Source organism: Trachinotus anak, unplaced genomic scaffold (assembly GCF_046630095.1).
Source record: "Trachinotus anak isolate AG129_WGS33_773 ecotype Australia unplaced genomic scaffold, CSIRO_AGI_Tana_v1 ptg000032l, whole genome shotgun sequence".
In the NCBI taxonomy this organism is placed as follows: Eukaryota; Metazoa; Chordata; class Actinopteri; order Carangiformes; family Carangidae; genus Trachinotus; species Trachinotus anak.
Window position 1 is genome coordinate 375,683 of NW_027273883.1, and position 25,475 is coordinate 401,157.

A 25,475-nucleotide genomic window follows, 5' to 3' on the forward strand; every position below is an offset into this window, starting at 1 on the left:
AAACTTCCCCCGACAGGAGGGAACCCCCAGCAGAATCAGAGAACAGGTTCCACAGACAGGATACCACCACTGAACCAGGATCAGGGGCAGGAGGTGGTCTGCAGTCACAGATCCAGACCCTACAGGTCCAGAGACAGAGACCTGCAGACAGCAACAGGAGGAGCGAAAACACATACAGGTGGAGGGGGTGGAGCTTCAGCACCTGTGTGCAGTGAATCAGTGAGTTGTATTTGTGTTTGTCTGCAGCTGATTTGTTTGTCAGAGTCAAATCAAAACAAAACTATTTACATAAGAAAAGGCGAACTTCATCCTGCAGACACACACACCTGTACACCTGTACACCTGTACACGTGTACACCTGTAGACCGAGCCTCAGGCTTCTTCCTGCAGGATAATGCTCCGTGTCTCAAACTGGTTTCATCAACAACAGTGAGTCCAGTTCAGTCACCAGACCTGGATCCAGAAGAACAGGAGACCTGCAGCAAGAAGGTGATGAGGTCATGTCAGCATGGATCCAGAGTCTCAGAGGAAGGTTTAACATCTGGATCCAGAGTCTCAGAGGAAGGTTTAACATCTGGATCCAGGACCTGAAGAACTGGGGACTTACCAGAGTCAGTGTGGTGTTCCTAATAAAGTGATCACTGAGTGCAGAGGAGCTACAGCATTTACAGTACTGAGGTTAATACACAGCTCTACTCCTCTGTAGTGTGTGTCAAGCCCTGCCCCTCACAATTCTGTACTTCCATATAAGGAGAAAAGAAAACCTCACAAACTCCTGTTGAACATGTGTGTTAATGACAGCAGCTGGTGAGGAGTGTGTGTCATCCTGACTCCCCTGATACACACACACACACAGATCTCAGATCAGTGACATGTGTTTGTTTCTGCTGTTGTCTCAGCTGACACGGTGGAGAGTGTCTGAGCAGAGACATTGAGACTGATCACACTGATCGCTGATTGATCAAATTGATGTACTGTGACTGTGATCAATCAGTGTGACCAGCTCCTCAGACTGATCAATAACAACCAGACTCAGATGATTGCTGAGTGTCAGTGACGGTTTGACCTCAGTGTGAAGCTGCTTCATCATCATCATCATCTCCAGAGGTCAAAGGTCAGAGGAGTCAGAGGAAACTGCAGCTCATCAACAGATCATCATTAAAAAGATCAATGAAGAAACAAAGACACTGAAACTAAAAGTTCAAGAGTCAAACATGAAACTGTTCAAACGACATTTCAATTCACTCAGACACAGACTGTCATAAATCCATCAGTCAGTGGCGCCACCGTGTGGACGAACCAGGAAACACGTCATTTACACTGATACACGTCACTGTCACTTTATACGAGACATTAACATTATTTGGTTTAAAAACTAATATTCACTTTATTTATATTGAAGTAAAAAACTTATCCTGTGACATAATTGTTTCAATCAGTTATTGATTGGTCTATTTCACTTCCTGCTTCCTCAATCAACTGCTCCTCTACTTCCTGTTTGAGTCCAGACTGTGTGAACCTGGTCCAGATGGATCCTGACTCAGCTCAGTCTCTATTGTTTCTGTTGTTCAGTCGTCATCAGGGACGTTTACCTTTCTGATCTTTACACCTGAAACGATGATGTCATGGTGATGTCATTCTTTAATCAGTGTTTGTTATTGTTTCAGTCGTTTTGTGTTTTCTGTCAGTAACTGAATCTTTTGTTTTGGACACCACAACATTTATAGATGAAGTGGACTGATGATCAATAATTAATCAAACTGACAGCTGTTAATTGACGAGTCGACAGAAACAGAATTCAATTGTTTTTATTCAAAAACACTGGACACAGCAACACGATCAGAGACAGAATAAAAAAATAAAATCACCGAGGACGAGCGTCGTCAGCTTCACAGACCGACACACACCAGTTCACTTCTATTTACAGAGACCAGGATCCGCAGGACCGGAGACACCGGGAGGAGCCGGGCCCATCCCGAGCAGAGAGCCGCAGACCGACAGGTGACAGGTGGGGGGGGCGGGGTTAAAACAATGGGTTCATGTACTAACAGTCATTTTTGTAAGAAAAAAAACATGAACAGCTGTAAAAGTAAGCCAACCAGAAAGCTGCACACCTGTCTCCACAGCAACAGCTGCTGAGGCTCATGGGTACTGTAGTTTTTAGAGTCAGACCAAACTTAATGAAAAAAACATGAAATTTTCTACCTGAAGTTCTGGTTGAGAAAACTAAACAGATTCAGTGAAACATCTGGAGAGAAAACATCTAGAGATATCTGTGACTGTTTCATCCAGATGTTTGGTGTCTGACTTCGTGAGGTTGTCGTTGATCTGCTGCAGGTGAAGGTTTGAGTTTATCTTCATCCTCTTCATCAGATCAGTTTCTTAATCAACAACGCTGGAGGAACCTGATCTGATCCAATCAAAGATCAATGAACGATGAAGGTCTGAAAGTCGTCTCTCATCATGTGATAAGGATTCAAAGTCACCTGACTGAAGCCTCCAGGTGGAGCTCATCACTTGTACAGCACCATCGATCAGCTCTCAGTATTGATCGGTGACCTGATCACATGTTACCAGGTTGATGACATCATCGGTCATGCTGTGATGTATGTGTGGAGGAGAACTGATCCTGGACATGGTCTCACTGCTGTGTTTCTGTCTGTCTGCGGCTCTGAGGCGACACCCGGCGGGGTCAGAGGTCACCAGGGGGGGGAGGGGGGTGGGGGGGGTGGGGTTCAGGTGTTACAGTGTGTGAAGGTGGTTGATCTATTCATCATCGTCATCGTCACCATCATCCTCTGCATCCCTCTTCCTCTTTTCCCCCTGAACAGCAGCTCCGTCCTCGTCTGACAAATAAAACCAGATCAAATTCAGGTTCAGCAGAATCCACGTGCTCAACAACAGGTCAGTCACAACACAACTGTTACACACTCAGCGTCAACGTTAGTGTGTCTGTCTGAAAACGCACGTTTTATGAGTAACGTTCAACCAGTGAATGTTAAAAATCAACAGAGTTAATAAAGTTTAAATTCAACAAGATCACGACTCCTTTGTTGTGAACTTATTGAAACACGACAGGAAATGACGCCTCAGACTCTGATTTAGTTTTGAACCAGATTGTTTCTATTGACCCTGATGGAGTTTTCAGGTCCCGGTTCTGGACGTGGACCTGGTCTGTGGTCGAACAGTGAAGGGACCTGAAGGATCTGAGCAGCCATGATCAGAGCTGAGGAAAGGAGCCTCAGTGCTTCCTATCTTATCTCCTTCAGCAGAGGAAACACTGGAGCTTCCTTCATGAAAGGAGACAAAGCCATCCCACAATTCCTTGCTGCAGCAACATTTAAAACAACAGATGACTGTAGTTTGACCACAGTTTGAGACCTGATCCAGGACTGATGGAGATTCTGGTCTCAACAGACTGAAGTTCATAACTAAATACAACACAAATGTTTCACTGAGTCCTCTGCCACACTGAAATCAACTCTACTTTATTGTCTGTGTGCCATAAATAAAGTTGGTTAAAACAAATCCTGGGTTGTGTCTGAGGTCACTCACTCTTTTCCTCCTCCTCCTCCTCCCCCACAGTGTCTGTAGAGGACGACACACTGAGCTCATCAGTCAAACTGAAAAACACTGTCAGACTCTACCTGGGTCTTTCACCTCACGTGCAATGCATGATGGTATAAATTGCTTGGTTAGTGACCATCGGTTGTACACTACTTTTCATGATGCATTGTGGGATACTGTGAATCACTATGTAGGGTGTAATCATTCTCACTGTACACTCAGAGCACTGCAGAGTGGTGAACTCACTGTGTAGTGGACTACAGAGGAGCAGTGGGTGGTTTCAGACGCAGCCCTGGTGTAGGTGCAGTTAAAGTCCTTATGACCTCTCCTTCACTTCTCTCCTCATTTTCCATCAAGGTTGAGGACACGAGGTCACAGAGCAGTTTATTGTGACGTTTGGACTCTGGACCCTCTTCAGACCTGGCATTAACCCGAGTCTTAAGTGATGCCACCACCAGTGTTCAGCTCTAAGTTCAGGTTCAGGACGCATTAGAGATCCGATCACTCAGACCACATTCTGAGGTGGTCTGGACCACATTCTTTTAGCAGACATGAATGTGTCCTGGACCACACTGAAGGTCCACCTCCTCCACTGACGTCCTCTAATTCATTCAACAGTTCATTATGAACCAAAAATATTGTACTGTTTCTAATGGATAAAACTTTATTGCACTGTAGATCTCTCTCTCTCGCTCGCTCGCTCTCTCTCTCTCTGAACTCAGAACTGAACTCTGATCAGATCTAAACACGGCCTCAGTTCTGGTCTCAGAGACTCTGTGTGTGTGTGTGTGTGTGTGTGTGTGTGTGTGAAATGAAAGAACAGACTCACTACAATCAGAATCTCAACACCTACCTCCATCATCCTCTTCCTCCTCCTCCTCCTCCTCTTCAACATAGTCTCCATCATCTTCCTCATCCTGAGGAAACAACATGTCAGTGACACACTGAACATCAGCTGGGCCCTGAACGCACCACACACGCACCACACACACCACACACACAGTAGGGCCCTGAACACATCACACACTGACAGTCTGTGATGTCACATGTCTAAAAGCTTGATTGCTTCTTCCTGCTGCTGCATCTTCTCCAGCTGTTTCCTTCACACAGTGCATTGTGGGAGCAGTGTCCCACCACAGCACACAAGCACATTCAGTCAGCTGACTCACCTGGATCCCCTCCTTCATCAGGTACGACAGGCCAACCTCATCCTCATCCCCTTCAGAGCCTTCCTCATCCTCATCCTCATCCTCGTCGTCGTCGTCTCCAGGTGGGCCGGCTTCATCATCCTCATCTGGAACAGAGTCTCAGGTCAACACAAACGTTTCCTGGCTGATCTGGTCCTTCAAATTAAAAGCATCTAAAGACTGGTCAGCTCCATGAAACAGTGACGTCTCATCATCAAGCACACTTCAGTCAGTCACCCCCGACCCGGACCTAAGGACCAGGTCTGGTCTGAGGAACCCATCTGAGTGTGTTGAGCCTCACCGTTGTCGTCCTCGGAGTCGGGCACCTCATTGTCCTCATGGTCGTAGCCGTCCAGGTAGGTGAGCTGAGGCAGCAGCTCGAACACGCTCTCTCTGTAGTCGTCCAGCGTGGTCACCTCACAGCTGTACAGGTCCAGACTCTTCAGGTTCTTCAGGTTCTGCTGCAGGGCCACAACAAAAGACAGGAGAGCAGTCAGTCTGAGGACTGGGTCCAATTCAACAGTCCACACTGATGAGTGACGTTCAGTCTGTGATCAACCTGTCTAAACCAGGAGGTCTAGATCTGGACCTCCCCACAGGTTCCAGTCTGAGTCCATGAGTCAAATCATGGATCAGACCAATCAGATGGTCCAGGTTTTGGAATCTGGACTGACATTATAATGAACTGAACCTCTTTTCATGCTGGACACAACACAACAGCTGAAAACACAGACCGTACTGAAACCTGTCCTGTCACCGACGAGCAGAGATCAGAGATAAAATCAAACACAACATCCTGACGTTTCCCACCAGGTGTCAGAGCTGACAGGTGAGCCGCTGCTGTCGTGTCCCGGCTCAGTGCTGCACTGTCTCAACTCACCAGAACCTCGATGCTGCTCAGCTCCTTCACCTTGTTCCCGCTCAGGTTCAGGTAGGTCAGGTTGGGACACTTCTCCGCCAGCGTGTCCAGACCTCCTGAGATGGTGTTATCACTCACCTCCAGCTGAAACACAAGTCACACACAACTGTTTGTGGCAGGTACCAACTCCTACTCACAGCAGAACACAAACTGAGACAGAAGTAACTGAGTCCAGGGTCAGACAGGGGCTGAGGACCCTGCTGGACTCTGGATCACAGTGAGGGACTCACCTTACGCAGTTTGGGCAGTGAGGGCAGTTTAGAGAGCGAGGTGAGGCCCACGTTCACCATACTGAGTATCTCCAGCCCCGTGTACTCGTCCGTCAGACCTTCAACCTCCCCGTCGCTGGAGCGACAGTTATCCACCACCAGCTCCGCCACCTGACCACATCAGACCACATCAGACCATGTCTTGATCCAACACGACTGAGGACAGATACCGTCCACTCAGGTCTCTGTCCTCATGAACCAGGAGCAGCTGGATGTTGTGTTCACTGACCCTGGTTTAAAACATCTGAAGTCTGAAACATCTGCACCACATGAACAACATGAGTCTGACTGATGAATCTTCTGTGAAGCTGGTTTCGCTCCTGAAAACAGGCGATAACATGATCCTCAGCTTCGTCTCTTATCTGTGTTTTATAATGATACAGTTGTGGTGAGTCTGAATGTGTGACACTTTGTCAGCCTGCGTAAATAAAGGATGAATGAATGAATGAGCCTACCACTGCTTCACAGACTGTTTAACATGGTTCACATCTGTGAAGTTTCTTCAGCTGCAATGATTAATTGATAAACAAAAAAAATAAAAAAATCAACCAGTGACTATTCTCATCATCAAATAATATTTTAGTATTTTTTTTAAGCAGCAGTGAAATGAACCTCTCTGGGTCCTGAATTTAAAGATGGTGCTGCAGGACATTATAAATTCATAAATCTTTTTTTGCTATTTTTTAACATCTAAGAAAAATAGTTTAATCAGAAAATAATCTGCAGATTAATCAATGATGGAAATAATCATTTGTTTATACTGCATGTCCCTGTGTTCACTCTAAAGACACCTCAGACCAGTCCAGGTCTAAGGTGTCTGAATTAACCGGGATTAAAACAGACCGATGAACATCTGTCGTTTAGGACCGCACACGGTGACCGACCACCGGCGGCACCGAGCCGTTGAAGGAGGGAACGGCTCTGGGTAAGTGGCACTACATCAACCAAACTGCTCCCGTGAAAACGTCAGTTCTGGATTCAACGTTCCGCCAGACTTCGTTCAGAAAAACGAGTTCTTTACCGTTACACCCCCGTTACATTCCGGGAAAACCGCCACACACCGACCGGCATCACGCCACTTGGGGCATTGGGGTTCTTGTACTATGTGCCCCCGCCACCAAAACAGAGCAGAGTGGGCGGGAACAGCTCCGGGAACCAACCGTAAAACTTTACGGTCTGATCTACACGGAGGGGTGTTATTGAGTTGAATCTGAACCGAACTGACCTGCAATACCCGAAGAATTGTTAAAAGAAGTAATTCGCGTCGAGAACGGAGGGCGTTTCTGTCCACGGTCAAGTAAACTTAGAAATCCGCGATTTTAGAATCGAGTCTGGCGTGACGCGCCATCAGATAACAAGCACCGCGGGTCACCGCTGTAACGCTGAAGGTTAAAATGGAAGCCTGCTCGGTTTAAACTGTACCCGACCCCGGCTCCGGTCCCCGGCCGGGGCTCCGGTATGAGCCGAGTACCCGCCAGGTTAGCCGTTAGCCCGTTAGCCATTAGCCGTTAGCCCGGTGCTAACGGAAGGGGCTCGCGCGAGGCTCCCGGGAGAACTGCGAGCTGCACGCGGCTCTGACCGCGGGAGTTTCCTCCATGTTGCAGCGGCGCGGACTGGTTCTCCGGTTCTCCGGTTCTCCGGGTCAAAATGTCGGCGCTCAGCGGCAGAGACTCCGCGGAGAAGCTCGACGTTTTCAGCATCGCCATGTCGGTTTGACTCCGCATCCTTCATCGTTTCTACTGGAAATAAATAAATTAAAGTCCGCGCTGCTGGAGTTACACACCTCCGCGGGGTTCCTGTTCCTCAGCTCCAGACTGATCCTCTTCTTCATCTCCATGTTGGAGCCGAGCAGACTCAAAAAACTAAGAATATCAAAGGAAAACTGAAAACAAAACACGGTTCGGCGAAGCGCCCTCCTTCTCCTCAGACACCGAGCGATCACTAAACCTCCATGTTCGCCTGCGCCCGACCTCCGCCGAGAGACCACGCCCCCTTCCAGATGAATATTCATACATCTTCAGCTTCGTCTCTTATTGGTTCAAGGACGAGGCACTCATCAAACCCCTCCCCCGTCATCTTATTATGCAAGACTCTTCTCTACCATTGGCTAGAGTTGCAAAGGCGTCGTTTTACTGTGACCAATTACAAGGCGAACATGAAATATTTAAACCTTACGGACGCTCGCTCTTTGTCTTTATTGGCGCCATATTTTACTGATACCTTCATGTTCGCTCGGTCTCTCATTCATAAAGAAATAACAACAACCTCAGTCTGTTATTGATAAATGAATCAATAGAAGGTCATATGAACATGTTCTGTTTTTAGGTTCTAAAGGAAAAATGAGAAACAAATCATCAGTCTTATAATGATCTCAGCTGTTACCACAGAGGCCATCAAGAAGATGAGTAACCATGTCCTGTTGATTCATGTTTAATCTCACTTTATGTATGTATGAATTTATTTATTGTGAGTGTATCTATAAATGTAAGGTAAGATAACCCTTTATTGATGCACAGGGGAAATTTCAGTTGTTGTGACACTGAGACAAAAGTGAAAAATGAATGAAAAAATCTCTCTGACATTTTAACATAGAATTGAAGTTTGATGTTCTAAACAGTTTTAGTAGGAACCTTTCAGCTCATTTCAAATTGTTCCATCAGACATTCCATAATTCTAGTAGTGGAACCTGTTGTATTTTGTCGTGTTTAATTTGTAGAACATTTAAAAATGATTTCAGGTAAAAACAGGTTAAATATTCAGTTATATACAGAAACAGTCACATATAAAGTTAAATAAAGAGGCAGTGGTTGTTTTTATCATAAAAGTTTAATTGGAATAAACCGTAGATGTTATAGTTGTAGACCTTTTCAGTATAAAAGCCTTTAAAATTCAACGTAATAAAAAGCTGAAAATAAAGAACTTGACGACAGAATAAATAATCTGACAGATCAGAGGAGCTGATTCACTACGTAAACAGGATATGATGTCACTAAGAGCAGGAAATTAATCTTTGGTGGATAATCAATAAAATAAAAAATAAATAAACTGGCAGCGAGATGTTAAAAACTGCAGCAAACACAGATCTGACCTGTGTAGAGTCAGCTGCTGCTGAGCAACAGGAAGTTAAAGGGTCATTTCACTCAAACTGTTTATCCTCTGCTCTGAGAGACAATGATGTGAATATTAGACTGTGATGATGAAAAAGTCTCAGGTCTGTTGTCTATAAAATTTACTGCACGTCTCAAAACTGTGACATCTGATCCTCCTCTCATTAGTGTTTGACTACGACCTGAGCAGCCTCACTGCATTTCAAGAGTTTGATTATGTTTCTGTGCAGACTCAGGTGAGAATAAATTACCTGGTCCAGCCTCAGCCTGAACTGAAGTGATTTCTCTCCTTACATCTGATCTCAGAACAGCTTTCTGTCCCATAAAGGATCTGATCCTTGTTTGTATTCATCATGTAATTTACTGCCCTCTGGTGGTGGCAGCAGGGTGTTGTCTCTGAAGCTAGTTTAACTTCCAGCTGTTGTTTCTGTCATGTTTGTGGGTGTGAGCGTGTCCTGTTGACAGAGACTGGAGCTTCATGTGGAGGTTTGATCACTGAGGATCATCCTGGATCTTTGACTGGAGATTAGCTACAGACACAGTGAGCTGGGTAAACTCTCTGTGGTACGACAACTACTTCTGTTGACTGTGAACAACAAAGTAATAGAAAAGTCAGTTTTGGTTTCATGAGTTCAGGTGTCAGACGTTAAACTGTGGGACCAACAGACAAAGGAAAATCACCTGTGGAAGTTTAGTGATGACAAACGATATGAGCAGATGTTCAGTCTGAGTCTGTGAACAAACTCAACCAAAACCACAGCAGTCTGTTGATCAGGATCTGGTTGATGTTCACTCATCAGGGGTTTTCTCCTCTGTTTATAATGATGGAGCTGGTTGATCAGTCTGGTTGATAAACAGGTGAACTTCAGTCTGCAGGTCCACAGTGACTGAGACCTCAGGAAGAAGCAGCAGTGTGTGGACCCTGATGACCTCCTGTGACCTCAGGGGCTCAGGAGGCAGAACAGACCCAGGATGGACCAGGACTGTGGCTCAGATCTGGTTCTGCTCAGGGCCAAATGTTTTATTGTCACAGCTGCGAGACCAGGCCACAAAAGAAGAGCTCTACTTCCTGTTTTGTGTGAACTGACCCTTTAACATGTGACACTGGATGTTGGTATCTATGGAAACTCAGTTGATTGACAGGAGCCGTGAGAGGCTGTGTCTGGTTGATTGTCTGAAGCTTGGGGTTCTGTACCTGTCTGAACCGACCAATGAGCTGCGACATGTTTGTTTACAGCTGTGTGTAGGAGGACTGGGTGGGCGGGGCTTATGAACTCTGACAGATTAGATCATTTAGATGACATCACAGCTGTGGATGAATCCTCTCCTGCTCAAACACACTGCAGCCTACAGACAAAACACACACACACACACACACACACACACACACACACACACACACACACACACACACACCTGCTGCAGTGTGTCAGAGTGTGTGTTCTCGGGGCGGCAGTGTGTGCAGCACCTGGTCGAGCAGCTGCAGCGCTCGGTGCAGGTGAACCTCCAGCCAGCAGGGGGTGTCCTTGATGCTCTGTCGGGGGTAGTCACACCCCCAACCTTTAACGAAGCTCAGGCGCACAATACACAACCTGCGCAGGTCGTCCACACCCAGACCTGCTGAACACACACCTGTGACACAGTAAGAACACACACAGTTATCACAAACCTGTGTGTTCTGAAAGGTTTTATTTTGAAATGTAACATAAGAACTGTACTTCAGGAAAAAGACTGACCCACCTGACCCCTCCCAAACAGAAACACCTGACCCCTCCCAAACAGGAACACCTGGCCCCTCCCAAACAGAAACAAGTCATCTGCTGAGCTTCATGACTGACACTCAGATCCTCTGCGGCTGCAGGTATTCACTTCAGGGCTGGAGTTCAGAGCTTCAAGTGTGTTACAGGTGCGTACTAAAAGGGGAGGGGCCCAGTGAGGCTGTCTTTTCTAAGAGGAAATAATTAAACTATAAGAAAAACCAGATAGACAGGTAAGCAGAGAGATAGACAGGTAATACTCACTGACAGCAGGAGCGATTCCTCCCACACTGTTGGGTCCAGGAATCGCACCGACAACCGCAGCAGCCTGAGTCACTACAGCTGCCTGAGCTGCTGCTGCCTGCTGCTGCATCTGTCTGTGGCACTGCCGCAGGTCAAACACCTGGAGAGACAGACAGGTGAAAGACAGACAGGTGATTCAGCAGTGAAAATTAAGCTGCCTTAAAACACTCAGAGACCAGTTGCTGCCGTTAGCTTAAAAAATCACATTCAGACCAGAACCCTCAGACCTGCACCCTCAGATAATAATAAAGCTCCAGACAAAGAGAGGCTGCAGAATTTCATGCAGATTTCTCCTGTTTTTAAGTTTCCTTCAGTCTCACAGTGAAACATTTATGTTGTCTGAACATCATGATTCATTGCAGACAGGAGCTGATCACAGCTTATCACAGCTGCTTTAATACAGACAATTTTCCAAATGTGAACAGCTGTAGGCAGAGAAACAGTTTTGTTTGAGGCGGGGCCACAGACTCAGGTTGTGATAGTGTCTGTAATGATCAGAGGAACAGTGTCTGCAGACAGAGCGTCATGTGGACACAGATGAACAGCAGAGAGTCATCTGCGTATCATCACACTCACCTTGATATAAGCTCCGGGGTAGATCTTATGGACTCCGTCTCCAGGTGCTCGGCCGGCCTCTCGATCCAGGTAGAAACTCTGAACAAACACTGAGTGGTCGCTAAGGCAACGCATCCAGACGTCCCCCTCCCCCCGACACTCCAGCTGAACCCCCCGACCAATGTGGAGCCTGCAGGAACAATTTTAAACAATAAAACAACACTGACATCACTGCTCCCAATACACCTCCACCTACTGCCACCAGGTCAGACTGGTCAGACTGGTCACCTGGCACGGTGGCTGGCGGCAGTGCGGTGGACATTGCTCAGCTGTCCCAGACAGAAGCGATCTCCTCCTGAAGGATCCACGTATCCGTCCACCGTCACCAGAGGACAGCTGGACTGGACCTTAAACATCTCCCCGACCTGAACGTCCAACTCAAAGTACGAGATCGAGCACCAGAACTCTGGACCTGAGAGACGGCGGGGACAGAGAGAGACAGTCCAACAGAGCCAGACAGAGGCAGGGAAAAGGAGGGGACATTTTTACAAAGTTGTGGTGAGTGGGGACATTTGTGGACAGGTGTGTGTGTTACCTGGGTGGTTGGACACAGGCTGAGGATATGGAGCCGTGCTGTGATGCTGCGACCCTGTAAGAACAAACACACTCAGTGAGGAACCAATAACCACAGAGCTTTAATGTCACATGGTCACATGATGTCGTACAGAAGTGAGCAGGATGATGATGTAATGGAGGCTGCTGGTGGCTCCGCCCACTCTGTTGCGGTCCTGTTGGGCTATAGGGGACGGGGCTGTTACCTGACCAGGTGGCTGCAGAGACACAAGGGACACAGGTACATTACTGAGGATACTGTAGTATAGTTACTACTATTATTGCAGTACTACTACTACTATTACTGTTCTGCTACAACCAGTACTACTGCAGTACTGGACAGTATTTCTCCTGTCACTACTGCAGTTACTGTGGTACTGGACAGTATTACTGCTGTCACTACTGCAGTGTTCCAGTCCCTCCACTGTCACAACCATTAACAAAGTCCAACCAGCCCCAGTTCAGTCCAGGTACCGTACCAGTTTTGGGGGGGCTGCTGTACTCAGGGTTCTGCTGGTGTGGTGAGGTGGGAGTGGGGGGGTGAGGAGGCTGAGGGGTGTGAGGGGGGTTTGGGTGAGGTGGCGAGGCCTGCCCTCCCTGGTTTTGAGGCAGGGCGATCTGGAGGAGACCCGGGCCCTCGTTGCCCCCCCCGCTGGCTGACAGAGCTCTGCTGCCTGCAGACAGAGTCTTCATCAGTGGTCTTCATCACAAAACTGAATTCATGAAAAAAACAGATTTGACAGTGACCTGGAGGAGACAGAGGCATGCTGGGATATATGCTGACAGGGTGGGGCTGGTTGTAGGGGTCGGGATGGGGGGGCAGGTCGATCTGCAGACAGTCCTGAATGAACTCCTCCTTTATCAGAGACTGAGGACCTGAAGGAAGACAGGAGACAAGAACAGTATGAAAGTCCAGTCCAGCCTCAGTGCCCTGATCCTGAATCCACATCAGACCACTGGGGGGTCCCGTCAGTGGGAGTCCTGATACTGTCAAATCGCTCTGTGTGTCCCTTCATGGGCCCTGTACCGGAGGAAGGCTGGACGAGATCATCATCAGAACCCCAGACCACAAAAGACCATGTGACCTCACTAAACGTGATGACACGTTAGGCTACATTACATCACATGACAGGAAGCAGCTTCCTGTACGTGACATGTGATGTGACGCTACTTTATGCCACGTGAAACGTCGTCATGTGACACCATTAACACTGACCTGCAGTAACATGCTGGTTGGGCTGATGTCAGGTGCACCAGGTGTTTCCTCAGGTGTAGAGTGTTTACCTGTGGGCGGGGACGCCACCCTCTCATAGTGGTAGGGGTTCACACATACGCTGTCGTACTTCAGGTCGAAGGCGAACTGACAGAAGGTGACGTGTTTCAGCTCATTCTTATGGAGGTCAGGCCAACGCCACAGACGGGCGTAGATCACATGAGGGAAACCCTTCCTACCTGCTACCTGTGGGCAGGAAGACATTTGAGACAGACAGGAGAGAGACAGGTCAGAGACAGACCAACAAGAGACAGACAGGTGAGAGACAGACAGGAGACAGAGAGGTCAGAGACAGACCGACAGGAGACAGACAGACAGGTGAGAGACAGACAGGAGACAGAGAGGTCAGAGACAGACAGACAGGAGACAGACAGATAGGAGACAGACAGACAGGAAACAGAGAGTTGAGAGACAGACCAACAGGTGAGAGACAGACAGGAGACAGACAGACAGGAGACAGAGAGTTGAGAGACAGACAGACAGGTGAGAGACAGACAGGAGACAGACAAACAGGAGACAGAGAGTTGAGAGACAGACAGACAGGTGAGAGACAGACAGGAGAGAGACCGACAGGAGACACATCCTTCATGAAAATCTAAATAAACTGTGAGAACAGACTGAGTCATGGTGAGTAGCGGTTACCATGGAAACACTGTCTGTGTGTACAAGGTGATGCAGAGTTAACCCGCCAGGCCAAACCACGACCATGACATCATGTCTGACCTCACATGTGTGTGTGTGTGTGTGTGTGTGTGTAATGATCCTGGTTCTGAGCAGCTGACTGTTGAAGCCACCAAACTCTAACCCAGTGATTATTGATTATTGGGCTGAATAAATCAGTTCAGGACGTGTCCCCTGGTATCAGGACTCAGTGATCTGGTGCCTGGAGAAGCTTCAGATGAGGTGGAGACAAACAGCTGATCTGACAGTGATGAAGCTTTAACTCCTCTTCATCACTGCAGCTCAGAATAACATGAGACTCTGAGACCAGAACAATGATCCACACACTGATCAATATTTCATCATTAGAGCCTTGAACGATCCTCCCTCCCTCACTCACTCACTCACTCACTCACAACTTGATGATGTCACTCATTGCGTCATTAAACCAAGAGTTAACAGAACCAGACTGAGCCAGACTGAGCTGAACTCGTGGTCCAGGTCCCTGAAGTCCTCTATGTAAATGAGTCTCAGACAGTAACAGTGACATCATCATCTCAACCTGTTGCCATCAGGACCACAGAAGAAGAAAAACACTGAAATCAAGAGGAAACAATTGACCAGCTGATTTTGTGATTTTGTGACAGTGCAGACACTGAGCAGCCAATCAGAGCACTTTGTTCTGTGTGTGCACAGGTGAAGGGCAGGGATAAGACTTTGCAGACAAAACATTCTCTCGCTCTCACACGCACACGCGCACACACACACACACACCCCAGAAAACATCCATCCAGGTCACTCAGCTTTATTTCTTAAAATCAGAAAACTGCATCCTGAAAGAAGAAGGACTGCAGATAATATGACGAAACACCTAACAATACACTGACGAAACACTGATGATAAACCTGACGATAAACCTGACACCTGATGATCAGACTCTTATTAGAATCAGAATCAGACTCAAGTCGTTGACCCGTCTTTGACTTTGGCGTTTGATGATACACTGACGATACCACTGACGAAACACTGACGAAACACTGACGATAAACCTGACACCTGATGATCAGACTCTTATTAGAAACAGAATCAGACTCAAGTCGTTGACCCGTCTTTGACTTTGGCGTTCAGCGGCTCTAATCATGTGACAGCTCCAGAGAACAGGTCGCCTCCAGCTGTGACAGATGTTTTAGCATCTGACCTTCAGGAGACACCTGATGATCAGTGAACTTGAAGCTAACTCCTGAAGACAGGTGACTGCAGTGGTTACTAAGGTCACGATTATCAAACATGATCAAAACTGACGACCTTTGTTAATTAATGGGTGAGTTATTCATTCAGGATTCATGTGATAGTGAACGTTTTCTAATGTTCATCGGAGCAAAGCTCTGTCACCTGGGCTTTATTCACAACATCTGATGTTTTATTGGCCAAAACATTCATTCAAGAAAGAAAACTCTATTCCAGAACTTTATTAGTCCCCAGGGGCCAAGTTAACCCAAACCCTGTCACTGACGATAAAAACGTATCGTTAGTTGCAGCTCTGAACATGTTTCAACAATCTCACTGAAGATTAGCGTCTTTGCAGACACTAAGGGATTTTATCTGAAGAATCAAGAGAACCAGGACTGTTGGACTAACAATTTAACCAGGACTGTGGTTTTAAAAAGGTTCTTGAAGGAGTAAAAAATTCATTTGTTTTCAATAAGTCACAGACTGAAGGAGACATTTTTTACAGTGTAGAAACTCTGTGGTTTTTGATCCAATGACAAAAGTGAGACGTGTACACATTCCACACACGCACACACACAGGCACGCACGCGCACGCACACACACACACACACACACACACACACACACACACACACACACACACACACACACACACACACACACACACACACTGTCTGGCTTAACTCTAACCCAGCCCCTTTCCTGTGTTTCAGACAAAACAAGCCAGCCTGCCCTTCCTCCTCCTCCTCCAGACAGAGGGAAACACACACACACACACACACTTGTAAGTCTATCTTTGCGAGGACACTCACTGATGCAGTCCCTCTTTACCTTGACCTGAACCTGGTTCTAACCCAAAACCTAAAACCAAGTCTGACCCCTTAAACTGCCACATACACACAAACATACACACACACAGCAGGTTCTGATCTGTTAGGACTCCACAGGTTCTTTATGGGCTGCATGGCACCTGGAGGGGGGTCCAGGGGACTCAACAGGGTTCTTAGACTCTTATCAGGTCCACATGAGTCTTAAACACAAACGTATTGTCTCTACACTCACGTCAGAGTGAGGGTCCACGAGGGTCCACCTGATGTAGATCTGTCTGGAATGAAACGAACCGCTCAGATATGAACACACTCGTGGACTCAGACGCCTGGTTCAGTATGAACCATGTCTGGTCCTTGAAGGTTCATGTGTTGTAGGATTATGAACAATGATCCAGAGGATCCTGTAAAGGTTCTGAGGGAACAGGAGGAGGTTCTTGTGGTTCCCAAGGCCCAAAGGTTTTGGAGGGGATTTCTGTGGTTCCAGAGAAGGCTTCCTAAGTTCAGTGGATTGTTGAGAGGGTTCTGGTGGACATTTTAATGATTGTTGAGAACATTTCAGAGGGTCCTGAGGAGTCAATACTTGTGTTCAGAGTTTCAGCTCCAGCGGCTGTGGAGACTTGGTGGCTTTGAACAGGTCTCAGTGGTCTGAGAGGAGCTGCCTGGGGCTGTGGAGGTGGTTCCACTGGGTCCTGGGTTGGAGGTCCGTAGAAACGGTCTGAGTGTGGCTCATGTTCAGCTGTGAGCAGACTGAAGTGTGATCCATGTTTACATCCTCTGGTCTGATAATTACTGTGTGGGGGGGGGGACACACCCAGTCTGCTGCTCTTTATAATCTGAACACGACTGAGTGAGACAGGACTGAATGTCAGACCTGACGCAGTCATCACTTCACACACAGATGACAGAAGGAGAAAGTCATGTGACTGTGGTCAGAGGTCAAGGTGTTTTCAGGAGCAGGAGGCAGCAGCTCAGAGCTGCGTCTGTGTGCAAAGAAATAAACCTCAACGTTTTCTCTTCCTGGGATTTGTCTCTGAACATCCTGGAACATGTAGGAAATAAAAGTGTTTTCACTTCACCATCATCATCTTCATCTTCATCACTGCTGCTGTGTCTCAACCAAACTAAACGCTGACAGGTTAAAGTTCCTCAGGTGAAGTGTGATGCCTCCACCCCTTTGCTGCTCACACTTCAACTCACACTTCACATCCTTTCAGGTCTATTCACCTACACCAAAAACAAAACCTCTTCATCTCCTCTTATTCCAACAGCCTCCACTCCTCAAACCCACTTCAACTGCTTTCTTCTTTCACTTTATACAACTGAAGTGGTGAGAAAATCACTTCAGGACTTCAGCTGACACTTCTAGCACTTTCATCATTTCACCTCCTTTCAGCACTTTCACTTCAAATGATATTACTCAACCCTCAAAATTAGACTTTGCACTTCAGCTTCTTTACCTGACATTTGTCCATTTTCAGTACCTGTATTCTGATTCCCGCTTTAAGTTCTTTCAGTGTTGAACCTTTTCTAGCTGATCTGATTGGACGAGGGCAGACAGCCCGCGGACCATGAGGTGATCCTCAGTGAATCTGACTGGTGATTGAATTAGAATCAGTGGCTCCACCTTCACTGTGAGGACAGAAACACCTTAAGGAGGATTCAGTGATCAGATTGTTATAGACTTCATGTCCTCACATCACAGTCCACCTCTGGTCCACCTCTGACCTCCTACAGTCAGTCCTGTCATGTGAACACCAGAAACTCAAACCTCTCATCAACAACCTGATGGTGGTTTTCCTACCTGCAGCCGTCCGTCCAGTGTCCTCTGGATGGTCACACACTTGCTGGGGTGGACGCCGTTGGTGGTGACGGCGGTGATGAGCGAGTCCAGCTCGTCCTTCTTCTCCTTCAGCTTCTTCACCAGGCTCTCGATGGCGCGCTTGGCGAAGCCTTCGTTCTCGCCACCCTGCCGGTGACACATGAGGCTGTGGACGATGCTGAGGCAGGCGTCGCTGCTGCTGGGGGCGGGGCCAAGTACCGACATGTCATCTGGGTACAAATGGAAATATTAGTTTATTAGTCCATCAGACAACTGAAAGAAAACTAACAGGCAACAATTCAGATAATCTATGTATTTCAGTTGAGCAGAAAAGTAAAAAAAATCACTTTCCCAACTTTTAAAGTCTGAGTTTCTTCTTCTGTGACACTGAACTGAACATTTTTAGGTTTAGCACTAGTGATCAGACAAAACTGAACATTTGAGGACGTCACTCTAGTGGCATGCATCCTATAGACCGAATGATTCACTGATTAATTGATGACAAGACTATTAAAAGTGTAAAGAAGCTGAGTGATCCTGGACTGGTCTGATATCTGGATGATCAGGTGCTCCAATCCTTCATCTAATTTCACATTAATATCAATATTGTCCGATTCTCTTAAATGAGATGAAACGATCATAAAAACGGAGCCGCAGGTCTTCAGCTCAGGTGTCTGAACCAGTTCATGACTCTCTCAGTACCTAAGGGGGTCTTCAGAACTCTGAAGACCAGCAGTGAGTGGTGAGGCAAGCGGAGCTAAAAATCACCTCCATGGTCATCTTCAAAGTATTAACATGAAGTGACAGTGACAAATACTCAGAGCCCTTCACCCTGATCCACATGACGAACTGTGTAGAGTGAATAAATACAGAGTGTAGTAGCTGTCACACGCTGACCACAGTGATCAGACGACTTCCTCTGATCACTGATTGATCAACGGATCAGTGATCGATCTCTTCTCTGCTGCCTCTGAGCTCTGAGGAAGAAAAGACTGAAGTCTCAGCTCCCTCCTCTGTCAACAGGACAGGAACCACCGAGACGACAGCTGAGGGTCAAGCTGACAGACAGGAACCTGCAGCCGACACATGATGGGACAGAGCACTGATCTGAGATCAGCTATAACTTCACTTCTGTATCTTCCAGTTGATGTTTTAGCTGTAACTGGTCAAACTGGCTGACCTGCTGGTCCTCATGGTCTCCACTGTTGAGGACCACTTCAGGTGTTCCTCAGAGGTTTCATCAGTTCTGTTACCAGCTGCTGACAGAAGATCTCACTGAGGTACAGACTGAGAACCTGCTGGAGCCAGATAACTAACTAACTAACTAACTAACTAACTAACTAACTAACTAACTGTAGGGCTACTCACCGACAGAGTGAGGACTGCTGTTTGTTATGGAGTTGCAGAATGAACCAGTGTTATTGATGAGAACAGATCTGAAGCTGCACTTTCACTGCATTACATCATCTGATCATCCATCTGATTTACACTGAGTCTCACTGACACACACACACACAGACACACACAGACACACACAGACACAGAGACACACACAGACACACACAGAGACACACACACAGACACACACACACACACACACAGAGACACACACAGACACACACACACACAGACACACACAGACACACACAGACACAGAGACACACACAGACACACACAGACACAGAGACACACACACAGACACACACACACACACACACACAGAGACACACACAGACACACACACACACACACAGACACACACACACACAGAGACACACACAGACACACACACACAGAGACACACACACAGACACACACACACACACACAGACACACAGAGACAGACACACACACACACACACACTCACACACACACACAGACACAGACACACACACACACACAGAGACACACACACACAGACACACACACAGAGACAGACACACACACAGACACACACAGACACAGACACACACACACACACAGACACACACACACACACACAGACACACACACACACACAGAGACACACACACACACAGAGACACACACACACAGACACAGACACACACACACACACACACACACACACACAGAGACACACAGACACAGACACACACACACACACACACACACACAGACACAGACACACACAGACACACACACAGAGACACACACACACACAGACACACACAGACACACACACACAGAGACACACAGACACAGACACACACAGACACAGACACACACACACACACACACACACACACAGACACACACACACACACACACAGACACACACACAGACACACACACACACACACACACACACACACACACAGACACACACACACACACACACAGACACACACACAGACACACACAGACACACACACACACAGACACACACAGACACACACACACACACACACAGACACACACAGACACACACACACACACACACACACACAGACACACACACACACACACACACACAGACACACACAGACACACACACACACACACACACACACACACACAGTCATAATAACATCATGTCCTGGTTTATAAAAATTCTCCAGAACTGAGAAATACTCTCAGTGATGTCATCAGTGGTTAATTAGTCATCACATCAATCACTGATTAGTTTCTGTTGATTGATTTATTAATTAATTATATAAATCTCGCTGCAGCTGATCATCTATACAGGTACACACACACACACAGGTACAGACCGACAGGTAGACAGACAGTCACCGCTGGATCAACAGTTGTCAGACGGGCTCAACCCTCAGCGGGCTCCGGCAGCTCCACTCACCGGGACTCGGCTCCCTCCGTTCGGCTGTGATCCGCCGCTGTGACGCGGAGACCGGCTGTGGGTCAGTCGGTGCGCGCGTGTTCTCCGTCTGGTCCAGACTGCGTCTGTCTGCTCACCGAGTCAGCGCGGAGGGGGCGGGGGCGGGGGCGGGGGCGGGGTCATGCCCGACCCGACAGCCAGACATAACAGGAAGTCAGCCGATATCTGGACTTATAAAATAAGAGCAGCGGGAGCCAGAACCGTGAGGAGCGGGAGAAAGTTCGGTGTTCACTGCCCGGATCTCCAGTCAGGTTTCATGAGTTTTCATCCAGGTTTTATTCATGAAACATTTCATCTACAAAATGTTTCTACATGAGGAACAACACTGAGTAACAAGGTCTTTCTTTTGTTCCTCTTTTCACATTTGTACTCACGATGTTTCCTCACTGTCACAATCACACTGAGGTTTCATACTTTCTGCACTAGTTACAAGTTCAGCTTTTATTTTGAAGGCCGTGGCCGGAAACACATTTCCCGCTGTTTATTATTACGTTCCGTTAGAAAGTTTGTGCGCGTGACCGCTGTAAGAACGTGACAGCCAATCACATCTCTCTTCTCCCCTGTGGGGGCGGGGCAGGGGGCGGGGGCGGGGTGATTGACAGGTTGATAATAATGTGACCCTAATCAATAATCAATGGTTCTCCAGGTGTATAACAATAAATTAAAGATGTTTTTTAATAGAATTCACCCGTTTCACAGTCAAATATCAGTAAAACGTCTCTACTGGTTTTTAACTGTTGACTTTGTTTTCATCCACTCAATAATTCAACTGATTCATTTATTGACAGTAATTAATCATAAAACATGACCTGGCAGGAAACGCGTGAATGGATTAATCAATTAAAAAATAACACATTAATTTAAAGTGACATGAGTTTGACACAGCATCAGAGATTATCCAGACTCACGACATTTTCTAACTGATGTGTCTGCAGCATTGACAATAAAAATATAAATGGTGTCACGACTGTAGAAAATATGTTTTTGACTTAATTTAAAAAAAAAATCATCAGAAGGTTTTATGTCATTTATTTTTTATTTTTAACAGATGCTAAATAAATTTTCCCAGAGTTAGTTTGTGGATGTGAAGCTGAACATTGAGCCTGTTGAACAGTTAAAGTGAGCAGCAAACTGAAGAATCTAGAACAAACTAAGCTCGGCTGGTGTTCGCTGGTGAGTCTGTGGTGATTACCTGTTCATTTAAAAACATCTTCAGTCTTGTTCACCTGTTTCAGTCCGATCTGTCGGTGTAGTTAAAGAAACGGTGACAGGTGAGCGGACAGGTGGCCCGCGTCTTTAACCAGTAATTAAATGGAGGTTTTAACAAATCAGCGGGCTAATGTAACCTGTGGGTTGTTTAGTTAACTAATCCTAACTAATCCACCCTCTTGTATTTTCACAAAGTTAGTTGGGGAAACCTGAACCTGTAGGTCTGATCGCTTTGAGAAGCCACTAAACTAGGTTTAGTTGTAAAGCTAAAGCTAACAGGGTTAAGCGCCCATCGCTTACGCTAAGGGAAGCTAACGCTAAGGGAAGCTAACGCTAGCAGATTAGCGTTGCGGTCAGTTGCCGTCATCGTGTGACACTGGGGCCGTTAACAGGTGTCTCCGCTCGGTAGCACAGGTAAATTCACTGCGGCTCACATTTATACACATTTTCATCAGTAACAGCGATGAACGCAGTTAACTCTAATTAAATAACAATGATGCTACCTTCTGTTTTTAGCTAACGCTCATGCTAAAGTCAACACGGCTGCTTCTATAGGAGAAAAAAATGGCGGCGAATCCTCTTTAAAATCCGAGAAGTTTAACGTTTCATGACTTATCGGCAATTTAAAAACAGGTAATAGACTAAAGCTTAAGAGCCGTGAATACCGGCGTCTTCTGTCGGGTTCGACTGTCGATTAAACCCAAAGCTGCACCGATTTTTAATTAAAATCTACCGGTTACTTCACTTTTGCTGCCGCCAGGTAGTGGATTGTTTTAGGGAACTCATGTTCCTTGAGATCAGTATTTCTGGTAATATGTTGTGTTTACCGTCAGGTTTGTGAGGAGTCTTCAGACTTCATGTAGCAGATCGATGTGACTTGTTGGAGTTTTAAGTTTTGATTATCTAAGTTTTCTTCTGTAATGAAGGGGCTCGTTTGTCTCTGTTAATTAGTCCCCAGGTGAAGGAGATTCGGCTCAGCTGGGTTTTACCAGCCAGGTCACTTTGTGTCTTTACGGTGAATGACTCCAAGAATCAGGAAACCTATGGATTCATCAAAACCATTGCTCCTGAGAAGTACCTCAGCAGTTTCTCTCCATGAGCGGTGAGACACACACACACACACACACACACACACCTCACTGTCCATCATATGAGCAAACATGTTCTGAATTAGATGAATCCAGAATTAAAGATTTGATCTTGCAGTTTTCCATCATGTTCTGTCTCTTGGATCTTCTCAGATCATCCAAACAGTTCAGGTAACTTCCCTCCATCTGTTACAGCTTCTCTCAGGTTCTGGTGGACCAGGTGACCCGGTCCAGGATGGTGGCCTTTGACTCCATCCTGCCTCTGCAGAGGAGGGTGTCCGCCCCCCCGTCGGTGGTCCTGCTGGTGAAGGAGCCATCATCACTGCTCGGTCTGCAGGTGAGTCACAGAGCTGTAGACCAATGAGAGTGAGGGGAGACGACCGGTAGCCTCTGTCACGGTGCAGCCGGACTGGATCTCACCAGTTGACATGTACTCAGGTGCTGTGAGGAGAAACCAGGCTGTAAACATAATGTTGAGTCAGGGGGTGTGGGATCAGGTCCACTAAACCTTAGCAGGACAGGTGTGCAGACAACACCTGCACCTGGTGTCATTGCACAAACTATGATGGCTGTGTGGTTTGTGATGCTGTTGAACTGTGTTGTGTTATACTGTTATTTAGCCTTCCCCCACTGACACCAGTGACCAATCACAACAGTCATAGCTTGTGTTCCTAATAAACTGACAGGAAACACACTCAGTGTTTTTCAGCTGTAAGGTGGGTGTCAGGTACATGTCGGGTCAAACAGCTGATCATCTCACTTCATATGGAAGCAAAACATTTTATTTTGAAAAAGAGCAGGTGTCAGAAGGAAGATGGAGGTCACAGCGTCACACAGCCAGGTGTGTTTCAGTGGTGACCATCACTCTGTCTTGAGGAGACTCAGACAGACACCTGAGGAACACTTGTCACAGCTGTGACTCCATTGTGTTTACATCGTGTCATCAGGCAGTCAGGGTCATGTGATCAAACCGTGTCCATTAGATCAGGGACCTCAGAGTGTGGTTGATGTGAGGCGTCCATATTTGTTTGTGAGACCTGGTCTGGTTGTACCTTCACTTCCTGGTCTCTGTGGGACTGGTCCCTCTGTGTCAGGCTCCTGACATGTCCCACACAGGGAAGCGGCGTCGGAGGAGGAGAAGCGTCTGGGAGCGACTTGGCTGGCAGCAGGTGACTCGTCGCCTCTCCACCTCCAGACCTCGAGGCTTCTGGAGCTTCACAAACAAATACAGATGGAGAGCCAGGGTCACCTCCACCCGCAGGAGTAAGTACCTGATGGCTGTGGTTCTGGTTCTGGCCTGCAGTGGTTCAGATTAAATATGTCCTCCAATCAGCAGGGAGACACTCTGATGCCACGCCTCCTTCAACAGCAGCTCCCTCTCTGACGATGTAGCTGCAGAGAGGAGGAGGAGGAGGAGGAGGAGGAGGAGGAGGAGGAGGAGAGTGAAGGTGTGAAACACTGAACCACAGATGTCATCACACCTGTACCTGTGTGGGTGTGTCCTCTGCAGGACGAGGTCACCTGTGGAGTCGACTCGGTCAGCGTCGCCTCCTGACGAGGACGAACATCCAGAAACTTACTGCAGGTCAGTGCCCCCCCCGCCCCCCCAAGAGCTAAACTTGAGCCTCTTTGTTACAGACGCAGTCATCAAACTATTTTCTCCTGCAGGACCACACCTGAGTCTGAACCTGCCAAGGGGCGGGGCCACTGCATGGAGGAGGGGCAAAGGTGACTTACCAACCAAGAGGCAGCTGGACGCACAGCTGGATGAATACATGTCCCTGTCCAAGAGCCGACTGGACAAACAGCTGGACGACTACATGTCCATGTCCAGGAGCCGACTGGACGCCCAGCTGGACGAGTACATGTCGATGGCCGGAGAGACGGCGCTGCAGTGGGACTGAGGGGGAGTGAGGGGGCGGGGCTCTGAGCCAGCAGCTCATTGTGTTTGTTTACTTTAGTGACTGAGTGATGCTGTGATGTCACAGTTTGAGTTGACCTCTGACCCCAGACAACCTGTGGTTACAGGTAGAGAAGCTCTGACTTTTTGTTAGGTCTCAGGTGAGTTAAAGGGGCGTTATCCTGTGATGTCAGTGAACAGGTGACGCTTGAAGTGTTCTGTTGCCGTGTGTACTTCACTGACCTCTCTGTGTGTTGGAACTTGTGTTACTGAGGCTCCACTTTTGTTACCAATATTGAAATAAGTTTTAATAAAAGATGTTACCTGCCAAGTCA

The 25,475-nt window shown here is 47.2% G+C and overlaps 3 protein-coding genes across 10 annotated transcripts; 1 reads left to right on the plus strand and 2 right to left on the minus strand.

The window, feature by feature from the left end:
* Nucleotides 1-1,792: 1,792 nt before the first annotated feature.
* On the minus strand, nt 1,793-7,917 carry LOC139612759 (acidic leucine-rich nuclear phosphoprotein 32 family member E-like). 2 transcript variants are annotated; one of them, XM_071468712.1, is made up of 7 exons: nt 7,726-7,917; nt 5,904-6,053; nt 5,635-5,757; nt 5,056-5,215; nt 4,737-4,861; nt 4,421-4,484; nt 1,793-2,846 (listed from the first exon to the last, which is right to left on the minus strand). In XM_071468712.1, the coding sequence occupies exons 1-7, from the start codon at nt 7,777-7,779 to the stop codon at nt 2,767-2,769; spliced, it is 756 nt and encodes a 251-aa protein (XP_071324813.1). In that variant the 5' UTR covers nt 7,780-7,917; the 3' UTR covers nt 1,793-2,766. The 2 variants fall into 2 exon arrangements, with proteins under 2 accessions (XP_071324813.1, XP_071324814.1); XM_071468713.1 differs by lacking the exon at nt 7,726-7,917 and adding an exon at nt 6,172-7,640.
* Nucleotides 7,918-8,749: 832 nt separating this feature from the next.
* On the minus strand, nt 8,750-22,274 carry smad10b (SMAD family member 10b). Of its 4 annotated transcripts, none has more exons than XM_071468701.1 (11): nt 20,905-21,760; nt 18,071-18,318; nt 13,561-13,735; nt 13,024-13,152; nt 12,756-12,950; nt 12,390-12,494; nt 12,260-12,313; nt 11,953-12,136; nt 11,686-11,854; nt 11,071-11,209; nt 8,750-10,681 (listed from the first exon to the last, which is right to left on the minus strand). In XM_071468701.1, the coding sequence occupies exons 2-11, from the start codon at nt 18,311-18,313 to the stop codon at nt 10,479-10,481; spliced, it is 1,596 nt and encodes a 531-aa protein (XP_071324802.1). In that variant the 5' UTR covers nt 18,314-18,318; nt 20,905-21,760; the 3' UTR covers nt 8,750-10,478. The 4 variants fall into 4 exon arrangements, with proteins under 4 accessions (XP_071324802.1, XP_071324804.1, XP_071324803.1 ...); XM_071468703.1 differs by lacking the exon at nt 20,905-21,760 and adding an exon at nt 22,136-22,274 and having other exon boundaries at nt 10,436-10,681; XM_071468702.1 differs by having other exon boundaries at nt 10,436-10,681; nt 20,822-21,760.
* LOC139612760 (uncharacterized) lies at nt 21,980-25,475 on the plus strand. Of its 4 annotated transcripts, none has more exons than XM_071468715.1 (6): nt 21,980-22,116; nt 23,104-23,254; nt 23,436-23,577; nt 24,335-24,503; nt 24,751-24,825; nt 24,909-25,475. In XM_071468715.1, the coding sequence occupies exons 2-6, from the start codon at nt 23,172-23,174 to the stop codon at nt 25,142-25,144; spliced, it is 705 nt and encodes a 234-aa protein (XP_071324816.1). In that variant the 5' UTR covers nt 21,980-22,116; nt 23,104-23,171; the 3' UTR covers nt 25,145-25,475. The 4 variants fall into 4 exon arrangements, with proteins under 4 accessions (XP_071324816.1, XP_071324817.1, XP_071324815.1 ...); XM_071468716.1 differs by having other exon boundaries at nt 22,114-22,214; XM_071468714.1 differs by lacking the exon at nt 21,980-22,116 and adding an exon at nt 22,341-22,566.

Excerpts from the sequence above, each read along its gene's own strand:
- LOC139612759 (XM_071468712.1), bottom strand. The coding sequence starts at position 7,779 with ATGGAGATGAAGAAGAGGATCAGTCTGGAGCTGAGGAACAGGAACCCC. Across the intron at positions 4,862-5,055 it reads CGACTCCGAGGACGACAACG|ATGAGGATGATGAAGCCGGC; the intron begins GTGAGGCTCAAC and ends ACTCTGTTCCAG. Across the intron at positions 2,847-4,420 it reads GGAGGAAGAGGATGATGGAG|ACGAGGACGGAGCTGCTGTT; the intron begins GTAGGTGTTGAG and ends TTTATTTGTCAG.
- LOC139612760 (XM_071468715.1), top strand. The coding sequence starts at position 23,172 with ATGACTCCAAGAATCAGGAAACCTATGGATTCATCAAAACCATTGCTC. Across the intron at positions 24,504-24,750 it reads GGTCACCTCCACCCGCAGGA|GACGAGGTCACCTGTGGAGT; the intron begins GTAAGTACCTGA and ends TGTCCTCTGCAG. Across the intron at positions 24,826-24,908 it reads CATCCAGAAACTTACTGCAG|GACCACACCTGAGTCTGAAC; the intron begins GTCAGTGCCCCC and ends TTTCTCCTGCAG.
- smad10b (XM_071468701.1), bottom strand. The coding sequence starts at position 18,313 with ATGTCGGTACTTGGCCCCGCCCCCAGCAGCAGCGACGCCTGCCTCAGC. Across the intron at positions 12,137-12,259 it reads GCCTGTGTCCAACCACCCAG|GTCCAGAGTTCTGGTGCTCG; the intron begins GTAACACACACA and ends GCCGTCTCTCAG. Across the intron at positions 11,210-11,685 it reads ACCCCGGAGCTTATATCAAG|GTGTTTGACCTGCGGCAGTG; the intron begins GTGAGTGTGATG and ends CTGTCTCTCCAG.